The following is a 13429-nucleotide window of genomic DNA, read 5'->3' on the forward strand; positions in this document are numbered from 1 at the left end:
ATGCAGAGCAAAAGAGTGCAACCAACTGAGCCATGAATCTAAAAAACTGTTGCTTTACAGCACACTACAGAAATTCAGCCCATGAATTTCACTATTACCTCATGCACAGATTTAGAAGGCAGTAGCCTTATAAAATTCTATGCATACATGGAGGTGACAAAGAATAGGGGATCGAAAGAAGAAATGCGTCGAAATGAAAGCTTCAATTAAAATTGAAAAAAATTAAAACATACAATTTTTATATTGCATTTCCTATACAAAAGAACCACTAATCACAATTACTCATCCATTAGCATTTTGGCAAAAAGAAACTCATTAGTAAACCAGCTGCACCATACTCTACCTTCTCAAAGATGGCCACGTCTCTCATCAAAGCAAACAAGCTTACAGATGTGCACTCCATGAAAAACAACACCAGGATTACACACAAAATGGAACCTTCAACCATTTGTGGGAATGCGTTATGACATGCCAAGAATCCTACAGCTGCTGCAACAAGGCTTAAATATGTCAAACAGGAAAATAGGAGGTTAAGAGGTCAGCAATGTTAGTGCCAGGAGCCTGACCAAACTTGGGAGACCTACATCATGAAAGGATGCAGGATTTACCCAATGCATTGCTCAGCTCTGAAATCAACAAGCTTGGTATGTCCAGAACTTAGAAGTGAATCTTCAGGGACCATTTAAATGACTGCCATCAAATGAAGTAGAAATGGCCTTTGGGAAAGCTCACTAGTAATCGATTGCCATTAAATATTTTGACTCGCTAGAAAGGTACTCTAATGCATGCATGCAGTTTATTTTTCCTATTGTTTCCCTTTTCTTGCTCTCACTCAGCTCAGCACCCCCATCCTACGAAATGTGCATTTAGCTGTTCTGCAAAGCACAAGCAAGAGAGAGAGAGACAGAATAAAAACATATTTCAAGGTTCATGCCTTACTGCTGGTGCTCATTTCTGCGGGGGGTGAAACGCCACACAAGATTCAGTGATCATCTCAAAATTGTGCTAAGGTGCATTGTAGCAGCGTGGACAATAAAGACACATCTAAGATTTGCTGAGCTACTGTCAATGTGTAGTGAATAATAATACAAATTCATTCCTCATTTTATAGCAAGTTATCATCACATCCAACTATTATAACTAGCTTATTACCTCCTGCCTCATTGAAACTATACAAATGATATAGAAAGTCTTCTGCCCAAAGTCACTGCATACAACAGTAAACTAAATAATATAACAGGGGAAATAAGAGAGAATGTAATAAGTCTAGTAAAGTGAAAAATAAATGTCTGAGTGATGCCAACAGAATAACTTATGAACAAAAGTTGTCAGGCTCACCATGAGGGAGCCATTTATGATTTCACCCTGCTTCTCCAAAGTGTTCTTGAACGTTTGTGTTGAGTTTGCAATTGAATAATTAAGAAACAAATTGAAATTGCTTCATCAAAAAAGGGCAAATTTATTTCAACAGTATGCCCCCATAAACTTAGCAAAGTCAGTGTTCAAGCGTTAAAATGAATTTTAGTGGAGGGCGTTTTATAGAAGGTGTTACAAAAAAAAACTATCAACAGTAACAAAAATGAGGATGAGATCATGAATAGTTATATCAAAAATAAATACTGAATTGATGAAGTCCCTGGTTACAGGCTGGTTGAATCATACGAAGTGAAGTTATTAGAGTTAGACTTATTTAGGATCTGGTTTACTTTAGAGGAGAGAGAAAAATTTCCTATGGGGGTGGGGCGCGGTTTCCCATGACCAATCTTGAAGAAATATGGGGTGATGAAGGGGCATTAGTAGTAGGAATATGGAGTTTCCAGGACATAAACACTAACATTCGAGGTCTAGAGATATCTTCACTTGACAGCCCACCGACAGACCAGTATTAAAAAAGACATACACGTCTGTCAGTTGCTCCCATGTATTCAATGTCTCTGTGTACAAGGCCAGTGATTACCTGCATGAAGTGATTAACTTCATACTTGGTTAATACAGCCACATTTCTTGATTGGAGCAGAGGAACCCAAATATAGACAATATAAACTTCAATGTTACAGACATAGCTGAGAGGTGGCATGGTATTCAATGTTCTTACAGCAAAAAAATATTTTTGTAATGAATTGTAATTGCTGCTGACTGCAATTTGATAAATATTTCTGCCACAATTAAATGTTTTTTTTATATAAACATATTACACCAAGTCAGATTTCCTCTCTGGCATCTAGCACAAACAAGATACTTGGACAAATGTTAAACAAATCAATATTAAAATAATCATTGTGGCCAAAACAATGAAGATATAGTGCAATTATTGCAAAGTTTAAGCTAATGATGTGAGGTCATTTGTACAACAGCAATTTAAACATAACTTTTGTTCCTATTTTTTCCTGGGATATGGACAACACTGGCTAGATTGAATGTTAAAGTCACCCACATTCTGTGGGAGTGAAGTCACTTTTAGGCAAGACCAGGTAATGGATGACAAGCTCCCTGCCCCGAAGTATACTAAATGAACCAGAGAAGTTTATTCTGCAACTGTGTTATTTTCCGGTGGTTTATTAAAATCAACTTTGCAACACTGCCTTCTGACTCAGACAACAGTGCTACCCACTGAGCCCCAGCTGACACTAAGTCTACCACTCGCAATACAAAATGAAGCACAGTCCAAAACAAATACTTCCATGGTACACAAGGACTAATGCATCTCTTTTCACTTCTGTTAAATCCTGTCTATGTATAAATTAAAAAAACACACACACCTGAAGCCAACAAACCAGTAAGTAAGTCAGTACAAAGAACCCCAACAGATTTTACCACTTGCTAAACCACAAACCACAAGCTAAATTCTAGCAACCCCGTCACTCCACTGAAAATCAACTAGCCAGCAAAAATCCAGGAATCCATCCTGGAGATCTTTCTGACCGTGGCTCAGCACATAAGGTGCTATTCTTTCCTAACTAAGCTACCAAGGGAGTCAACCCTTCTTATATAAAAAAAAGGAAACACCTTTAACAACTGAGAAAAAAAGCTTCAAGATTACATTTTACAGTTAATTATACCACCAAGGACAAATATTCATGCAGAGACATTTTTGGCATCAACAATCTGATAAAGATCCCAGGTGTAAACTAATGGCAACCAAAGTACCAATAGTGATTCTGAATCAAGTTAATTCAAAATAAAAAAGAGTGATTAATGATACATTACAATTGGTATACAAATTATTTGCTCATCAGGAACTAACTGCGTCCAATCAGTTAATAGCATTTCTTCTATGTTCATTACTCAGACCTGAGCCCAACTAAATCACACTGACCTGGTGGAAACGCGGCTAAAGACAGCATTGAAGTTATTGCAGCTCAGGGAGAAGAGAACCCCAGAAGCAGAGTTGCGGAGTTGTGCTACCAGCTGGTTTCCCTCGCGGGACATGTGAATGAATTGGCAAATTTCTGGCAGTAACTGTTTTACAAGCATCGTCTCATCAAGCCGCATGGTATCCTTGGGTTGCTACAAAACCAATAGGAGATTGAAGGTTACAAGCACATCAACACCACAAATTGTATAGGCTAGGAATGCATTCACAAGAAACTTAGAGCTACATTCGGTTCAGGGTCAGAGGTGCTGCGGGGAACTAACTGAACTTTATCATTGCTATTAAGTAAAAGCCCAAAGTTAGATAACGAGAGGCTTAATGTAGAACTGGAGGTTACTGAGGTAGGGGCAGTAGGTTTTGAAGAGACTTTGAAGTTGAGGGGGGAAGGGAGGAAGTATTTAGGAAGAAAGCTCCAGAGGAGGATCTAGATGGCAGATGATCAGTACGGTGGTTTGAAAGGTTGGGGAAGGTAGCAGTGTTAAGAGTTGGGCAAGATTGAAAGACATGTAAATTAGGACTAGAAAATTAGAGGGCTAGCTCATCCATACTACTTCTGTACGTCTGTGCAGCCAGGAAAAATGCTGACTGCTCAGAAATATGGTGCATGATACAGCTCAGCATAACTAAAATAAGATAAATTGCAAAATGGAAAGGGGAAAGGAAAAGGGATTTAAACAACAGTTTTACAGAGAGCATACGATGGAAATTAAGTAAATACTTAAAGCAGTAAGCCAAATTTAATACCCAACATTTAGGATTGCCCAAAATTAAGCACGATTAATGGCACTAGTAACTACCAACAAAAGCATCAATGAGTTAAAAATTATAGCCAGGTACATTCTATTTGTAGTTGGCCAGTCTAGTAAGTCAAATAATATTATTCGGAGCCAGGCAAAGCAAAAGTTTCCTGCACATGCTCAGGAACTGGGCCAAGCAAAAAAATTAACATACACAAAAAAAGTGCAGCTGAAGGACAACACTTGGCTTCCCGTCAGAGCAACATCAGGATTTTTTTTTTTTGTTTTCAGAATAACCTCTGCATTACATCCCAGAGGTAAAAACGAACAACAGACTGTATTAAAATTAAATACATTGACAGCCCTTTCTCTTTGGCCCTGATGTAATCCCAACAGAAACTCCAATGAGACAAATGTAGACCAGAATAAGGAAACACCTGTAAAAGACATCTTTAGTCAGTGATGGTAAGCAATCCAACTTTAAACGAGAAATAGTACTTAATACACAAAAACTCGGTCTTTATTTTTCACTCCACTGGTTTTACGTAAATACAAGAAATTCAAAAGCTGGTTCTCAATATGGGAGAGATTCTACACTGAATGAAACTGTCATGCTTTTTGAGATTTTACAGAAGAAACCTTATATTAATGGTCCTTTTACACCTAAAGATTGCTCTTAAATTTTTTAGTCAAGACCTTTATCCATGTTTCCTCTCCCAAAATTGATTTGCGCTGGGTACCATCACATGGGTACCTCCAGTACATCATTAATCGGTCAGTCTTTGTGTAATAGCTGAGTATTAACACCTTGTCTGGGGTGGCAGGGTGTAGTAATGTGTGCAAGCCCAGTCCTTTCCTCAACTGACTGAGATGAGGAGAAATTTCTTTACTCAGAGGGCTGTGAATCTTTAGAATTCTCTAGCCCAGAGGGCTGTGGCAACTTAGTCATTGAGTATGTTTAAGGTAGAGGTTGATAGATTTCCGATTAACAATAACATAAAGGGTGATGGGGATAGTGTGGGTAAAAGTTATTGAAGTGGTTGATCAGCCATGATTGTATTGAATGATGGAACAGGCTCAATGGGCTGATTGGCCTTCTCCTGTTCCTACAATCCAGCAGAGCTCACAGCAGAAACCTGGTTCATTTGCCCTTTCCTAGTCAGGAGGCAATAAGGCCATCAGCCATGTCCTGACTGCCACCTAGGCTGAAAATCAACTGACACCATAAATGAGGAACTAAACCCTCATGGCTCAGTTACATGCTTTACCAACTAAACAATCTGAACAGTTTACAGTTTATTGGTATTTAAGCGTTCAGGATTTGTTTTAACTGAAAAAAAGTGTGCAATATGCTGTTAGATAATGAATACTAAAATAATAACTATTACACAAGGACAGATTTTGGACTGTAGTTTGTCAAATACTTGATAAAATATCGCCCCCATCCAAGGCAGCATCAACTTCTAATGAATCAAGAATTTAGCTAGACATTGTTGCAAAGCAAGGTGAAACATGACAAGCTTGCCAAGGGTCATTATTATTTTAATTGTTGAGATTAGGAATTTCACCAACACTACACTACCACTTATTTTCTATCTTAAAATCTTAAGGATATAAAGTTGCAGTGTGCTTAGTGCGGTAAAGCAAGAGGTATGGGCGGGAATCTGCAGCTTCACGTGTTCAATTTTGGCTCGGCTGATCGTATCTTCAGAAATGGAGGAAGCAATAGGCTTTTTAAAATATGCTGTGCTTTAAATCAAAAGTCTACAGAACAATCACCCCCAGATCATCCACATTCATGATCCAATTGTGCTTGAGCCAACTTTCTGCCTCGGCAATTGGCCAACTTAGTGTTGAATTTGGTGTATAGGGGGACAGTAGAAAATTGGGTGAGGTGGTGTACAGAAAATATTGCGTTTAAAAGTGAAACATCACATTTCCTGCATCATTCTTAAAACATTGTGAAAATTCTGTTAGATCACTCACTCTGGTTAATTGCATCAATCAGCGTCAACTCACAAATAATTCATGGACTAAGCATGGTGACACAAATTGAATACAACAGATCTCAACTGTTCCAGGTTTTCAACTTTCCCACATTTTTAATTTTCTATGAGGTAGCTATTGCTTACTAGATTTTTTTTTTTAAATGTTCTATTATTCATACAAATTCAATCCTGGCCCCTGCCCGAACCATGATAGTTTCTCCCCTATTCTTCCACATGGCCTCGACATGTTCATCTTAGTCCATCTGCTGTTGAAACCCTCATCCATGCCTTTTTCACCTCTAACTTCAACTATCCCAAATGCTCTCCTAGCTGGCCTCTCATCTTACTCACTTCACAAACATAGCTCATCAAAAGCTTTGTTACCCTTATCCTATCATGCACCAGGTCTAGCTCAGCTCACTGACCATCTCTGTCCTTGATGACCTACAGTAACTCTCAACTTCAAAATTTCTCATCCTTATGTCTAGAATCTCTTAATGGCCTCACTCCCCACGTCTTATCACCCCCTCCAGCCTTAAAACCTTAACCCAAAAGCTCTCCATTGCTCTTGGGCATCCATTCCTCCTTCACACTACCACTGGCAACTGTGCCTATATGCCACTCTGGAATTAACTACTTAGACCCCGCCACCTTTCCCTATTCTAGTCATTTAAACTTTTGCTACTTTAAAAGGTGTTTATATAAATGCAAGATATTGTTGTTGAGGCTCTACTTTAAACCCACTTCTTTGGCCAACCTCTTGGTCACCCCTCCTTTGGCTCAGTGTCCATTATTTGATTATATCTCTGTTAAGCACCTTGGAACATTTTTCTATGTTAAACTTGTAGTAGTAGTTTGGGGTTCCACTGCAAACCTCCTTTGCAAAGCGAAATTAATAATGTATATTATAAAGAGCTGGGAGGGGGAGAAAAGTTTTATGACAGCCAAATAATGCCAATATTTGCTTTGTTTACATCCTTCAGTTCTTAAGGAACATCTAAGACATGATTAACACACCTAATCAAAAGCCAGTGTACTAGTTTTTATGAAAACCAGTCAATTATCCTCATTTAACTCAGGCAAGGAAGAGGTTTAAATTATTATGCTCGTGCCATGGAGTATTGCAGTAACAAGTGCAGCATAGCACTGGGATGTCAATTCACCATCTACAATTACCCATTTGGCAAACGCTCACTCTCAACTATGCCAATCACTTAGATGGGGCACATAAAGGGTTTACTGCAAAATTTGTTTAAAATTACACAGAGGAAATATTTATCCTTAAAACTGATATTTAGCTTCTTCCTAAAATGAACTTTGAAAATATTTTTCCAGCGTACAGCCATACCTCCAGCTGGTTTAGTGTGGACTTTCAAAAGCATTCAAATTATCCAACCCAAATCCTTCCCTAAATAATTTTTGCAATAATTGTGACCCACTTTCCTATGTCAAACCATTTACTTTCATCTCTTCAGCAGAAATAGAAGCTAAATTATTTTGAAATCTGCTAACAAATTAGTAAGGCGTTTGGTTTAGATAATAAACACTGTTTTAATTCCAAAGAAAATAACATTACAAACAGCTAGTCATTTACAAACAAGTACAGCACATGTAAAGCTCAAATTGCAATCGTGGATGTTCCCCCACAATTTCTCCTACAGTAAACTCTACTCTAAGCTGGAACAAGATGGGCAACATAAGGAATTCCCCCAAGATGCATTAAGTCAAAAGTAGAGACAGCTCAAAATCTTGTCCAACCATCCAGATAACCTCAGAGCAAGAGCACCCTTGAAGCAAAACATTTGTGCACCTTCTGGGTGTGTAAAGGTTTAGAAGGGCTATATTTAAACTGGCCTATTCAAAATAAATTAGAGACACTTTGTTAAGGTGGATGGGTCAAAAATGGGCCTCATAATATTTGCAAGTAAACACTACTACAAAACATCAAATATCCAACACATCCTACAAGAGGTAAATCAATGATTAACTAGAAACTAAATTAAGTCACATCAATACTGTTACTTTCATCCTCTTCTTACTTATCGAGGCATCCCAAAATTTAACCAAGAGTGCAGGCAAACAACCTGTCTCCCATGGTCCTGCCAACACTTTTTTTTTTAAAGCTATCTCACCAGAAGTGCACAGGATAGGTTCCATTGTCCTGACTAGTATTCACTCTCCCACATCAGCTACATATTCAGAATTACCTGGAAAAACTCAGCAGGTCTGGCAGCATCGGCGGAGAAGAAAAGAGTTGACGTTTCGAGTCCTCATGACCCTTCGAAGGGTCATGAGGACTCGAAACGTCAACTCTTTTCTTCTCCGCCGATGCTGCCAGACCTGCTGAGTTTTTCCAGGTAATTCTGTTTTTGTTTTGGATTTCCAGCATCCGCAGTTTTTTTGTTTTTATCAGCTACATATTCTCTGGATCATCCAAATAAGACTGCAAACAAGAGGGAAAGTGCACTAGCATGGCGGTCACTGCTATATTTCTGACAGGATTTTCATCTCTCTTTGTTAATCACCTGTCAAGAATATTTACCATTTATTTTTACGTCAGGTATGATTAGAAGAAGAAATGACACTTTGCACACGAACATCAAGAACCATAACGATGGCTATATTTTCCAAATCTTATTAGGTTTTGTAACAAAGCACCATCATAATTTGTAAATTATAAAATATAATTCTATCCACACCCATCTTAGATATCCATAATTAAATCCAAGGTACTTGTTACTTACTCCTGCAAGACACTTCTCCAAAGTATCCAATATGATTAGCTGTGAAAGGTACAAGTTCCTCTCAGCTTCTGCTCCAAATATTCGCTGTGTGAACAAAACACAATGTTAAACATTCCCCATACAGCATTCCCCAAGATTAAGAGGAAGTCTCATAAGGATTCCAAAAAGCAGCCAGATCAACAAGTAACGTTTGTCCCACTAAGAACCAGCATGTTCCCCAATTGATGAAATTGCTTTTGTACTTCGTATGGAATGTTAGATGTTCAAAATTTATTACTCATTGACCATGAGCAATGGCAATTATTAATGGTGAGCCCTTCGCCATTACAAAGAATTCATTACTCTGTTAACAAGACACTGTGCTGTGAAAATATCTTGGCATAGTCTCATCATAAAATCTTATGGAATTAATGGTTTTCCATATCATCGACTAATGCTGCTCAACAATCACAGATTGGAGAACAACATTACAAGATCAATGACTTAAACAATTCAAACTGAATAATGATTTCAATCAAATATGAAAATACTTCATAACAGTTGACACTAGAAGAATTATGTGATGAGAAAATGGACTGATACATGGGAAAGATCATAAAATTAGGTTTATTGAGCCGAAAGCATCATGAAATAACTAAGTTCACTACACAAAAACATTGCAACATTAATACATTGCCTCACTGGTGAACCAGTTAATGGTCTTTATATCCTGTGCACCATAATAGCCTTAGCAGAACAGATAAAGGAAGGAACTGATTAAATGATTATATTAGTCTGTAGGAGCCCAGCAACAGACTTCAATTGTAAAAACTGGAGAACACAAGGAAGTAATTTTGGCATCATTTTCCCAGGAGCTAAATGCACCGAGTTACAATGTAAAAATGCCCACTGGTAAGCTGCAATGTAAAATGCAAGAGTTTACACTCTTCCTTCAGCTAAATTATTAGGTTCTCCCTAATAGCAAACTACCAATTTGAACCTTGGTCTCTCTCTTCTTCACAGTCTCATAAGCTGTCAAGTGCAGGACTGAGCAAGGGTTATATTTCAGCATAATTAAAGGTTTTTTTTAAAGTGGAGGAGGGAGGAGGGGAGGGGCGGGGCGGGCGCGCGAGGCAGGGGGGAGGGGGAGGGCGAGCTGGCGCGCGAGGCGGGGGGGGAGGGGGCGGGCGAGGCGGGCGGGCGGGCACGCGAGGCGGGGGTGGGGGCAGGCGCAGGGGGGGGAAGGGCGCGAGCGTGAGAGGGGGTGGGGGCGAGGCAGGAGGGAGGGGGTGGGCGCGAGGCGGGGGGAGACGAGGCCAGGGAGGGGGTCGCGCGCACCCACGAGGTGGTGGGGAGGGGAGAGATCTAGAAGAGGAGAAATTGAGAAAGAGAGAGAGAGAGAGAGAGAGAGAAAGGGGAAAGGGATAACACTTGTAATCTTTTTCCTCGATTGCAAGAATACTTGTTTCCCAAGGTCCTGATAACACTATTTGGTAACCTGTCCCTAGAAAGGTCGCACAGCTAGCCAAAAATAAGAGTCCCTGAAATATTTGACTTAATCCCAATGGAAAAGTCCCTCACTTTAATGAGTCAACTGTCACAACAGCCAAGCTAAAATCAAAAACTCCAAGTATCATACATATAACTACCTCCAATCGCCGATACCACACCACCTTCACCATTTTTCTTCTGATAGATCTAAGAAATTAGCTGATATTGGGTGGTGTTGGAATTGCAAGTTGTGTATTCTACAACTCCATACCCCCCCAACCCAAATTGCTTCCAGCTTGCTGAAGTCGCTTCATGTTTCAATAAAAAACTTACCATGTTATTTACATTTTTCAAGATAGTGGTGAGACCACTTATGACCAAGGAAAACTTGTACTTGGAAATATTGATGAGACATTCCTTGTTGTGTTCGGTGCTAACTTTGGAGTGTGTATTCTGCTGCCCACCTTTAATTGGAAGCTGGGGAAGGAAGGTGAATAAAAATGTCACTTCTTTGTGTTGAAATAAAATGTCATAGTAGGTAAGCTGGATTTAAAAGGTTTGCATACTCTTGGTTCAGAGATATTTTTCCATGTACAGGTTAAGGCTCGATTATTTTGATTTCAAACTGATTTCAGTGTTAATTTATTCCCGTAAAAAAGCCAATACTTTTCTTTCCCTGCATTTCTTGAAATTCAACATTTGTTGACACATTTGGAACACACCCTTTAACACCATTACCCATTTTAAAAATGTCACCATGGCAGAAAAGTCAAGACGAACAAGTCAACTCACGATGGTGCCTGAACCATAATTAACCAAAAGGCCACAGTCACCCATCAAGTTGGTTAATCTCAGTTTCAGTTAACCTCACCCTCATTACAATGAGCCAATTTGTTATGTGAGGCAGAGAAAGAAAATAAGCCAGGCTTCCAACGACCCCTGCTTCATGTGTGTGGACATCAGACAAGCAAGTGATAGTCCCCTCACACCCTACAATTAAATGACACCTATAAATAGCAATCTCATAACAAGGCTACATATTTTAAATAAAATTCAGTCTCATTCAGTGTATTATTTCATGACAGGAAAAAGATTAATGGTTTGGCCTTTTCTTTCACTGGCTCACAATATTTCCATTTTACACAAGGCCAGGTCTGCTTTTCAGTAGCCAAAACCAAGCCTGTCATCAATCGCTCTACAGACAAGCATACTGGCTCCACAGGTCTACAATGTGAAACACACAGAAGTTACTGGGCTCCAAATCCCTGACCACCAGCCAAGTAGAGAATTATCAATGATCCGGTGAATTAGGATGCTTAAGCAAAAAAGCAAATTATGGGGAAGTCCCTCTCAGGAGATGAATGTGTTATTTCCATCAGTATATTTTCTGTCCCTCACTGTAGAAATCTCATTCTTCCCTTAGAAAAGACCGCAAGCTTTTTATATACTTAAGTGTTCAATGGTCCATCATCTGTCATGAAACAAGACTTTATTCTGGAGAGGAGATGGAAGAGGGGCAAAAGGGTGGATAGGTGAAAAGATTATAATATTACACTTGCATTGTATGATTCTCAGTTTCTATTTCCTTCAAAGGCAATAAATAGCCACAACAGCGAAAAATTCAGATCACAACTATTTAATCAAATGGCCGAAGAATCCCAAATGTAGTCTAGTAAAAAGGCTCTCCTTTTATGGCCACAAATGAATTATTTTCCTCAATTTGCAGTTGTCAAAGCTTATCTGTGTCCATTTTCCCAAGGCGCAACCAAGATGATTCTTCATTATGGATCATGAAGAAAATTAAACCTCCTCCTTTACTAAACAGTCAGAAAACATCTAGTTACCATTTGAGAATGTTGAAAGCTAAGCAGAAATGTTTATGTTGCTGCTATAAATCGTTACTTCACATCCATATAAAATGAAGTTCTGTATTCTGTAAACCTAGCTCTCAAACCTTTTAGCTATTTCATAACACAGGGTTGTCATGCTTAGAAAACATACTGCCCTGAAGCATCTATACTTGATTCACAATATATCCACATCGCCAATCCAGATACACCATACGCAATGCCTACACACAAACAAAAATACAACTCGCCACATACAGCAACACACACCCAACCCTCCACACACATTCCCTAACCAACCCTTCCCCCACCACCCCTCCCACCCCACATTCTTAGCTCCACTTACAAACCCCCCCCAATCAATAAATACACACGCCAGCCCGAACAAAAAAAAAAAATCACGTGCAACATACATGGGATGCTTCAAATAGCTGATTCAGGAAATGCAACTACCACAATGCTGCAGTAAGGCGACATTGAACTTGATCTTAACAATGCAGTAAGCTACTACCTATGCTTAAAGGCAAGGGCACTCAATTCTGAAATGGAGCATCAAAAGTATAAAGAGTACGCCCATAATCATCATTCCTATCCTTTTGAAACTGTACCTTTTATCACCACCTGTTGTCCCAAAAAGCTGCGCAACCAATAATGTACTTTTTAAAGTGTAGACGCTTGAAATGTAGGAAACGCAGCAGCTAAGGTGTGCACAGCAAGCTCCCACAAACAAATGTGATACTGAACATTTAATTTGTTTTCATTTTGCAATGTTGATTGAAGGATAAATATTGGCCAACACATCACAACACAGGCCCAATAGCATTTTTTCTTAAATCTTTTATGGGATCTGGGTGTCACCAGCAATGCCAGCATCTGGTGGCCATCCCTAATTGCGCTGGAGCTGAGTGGTTTGCTAGGCCATTTCAGAGGGCAGTTTGACATTTGCGATTAGACAAAGTCAACATGGATTTATGAAAGGGAAATCATGTTTGACAAACCTACTGGGGTTTTTTGAGGTTGCAACTAGCAGAATAGATAGGGGAGAACCAGTGGATGAACCAGTGGATGTAGAGTATTTGGATTTTCAGAAAGCTTATGATAAAGTCCCACATAAAAGGTTAGTGCATAAAATTAAAGCACATGGGATTGGGGGTAATACATTGGCATGGATTGAGAATTGGTTAGCAGACCAGGAAAAAAGGAGTAGGAATAAATCGATCTTTCTCGGAGTGGCAGGCGATGACTAGCGGGGTACCGCAGGGATCAATGC

At 39.3% G+C, this 13429-nt stretch overlaps 1 protein-coding gene across 5 annotated transcripts in view; it reads right to left on the reverse strand.

Annotated features, from left to right (window-relative positions):
- Positions 1-13429, reverse strand: part of nf1a (neurofibromin 1a) — a 292673-nt gene that overhangs the window by 238761 nt on the left and 40483 nt on the right. For all 5 annotated transcript variants that reach the window (XM_041198253.1, XM_041198251.1, XM_041198250.1 and 2 more), the window contains exons 2-4: positions 10646-10789; positions 8843-8926; positions 3317-3507 (exon numbers count right to left, since the gene is read on the reverse strand). In XM_041198253.1, the coding sequence (XP_041054187.1) occupies positions 3317-3507; positions 8843-8926; positions 10646-10789 (419 nt within the window). The remainder of the gene's footprint in view (positions 1-3316; positions 3508-8842; positions 8927-10645; positions 10790-13429) is intronic.

Source organism: Carcharodon carcharias, chromosome 10, assembly GCF_017639515.1.
Source record: "Carcharodon carcharias isolate sCarCar2 chromosome 10, sCarCar2.pri, whole genome shotgun sequence".
Lineage (NCBI taxonomy): Eukaryota > Metazoa > Chordata > Chondrichthyes > Lamniformes > Lamnidae > Carcharodon > Carcharodon carcharias.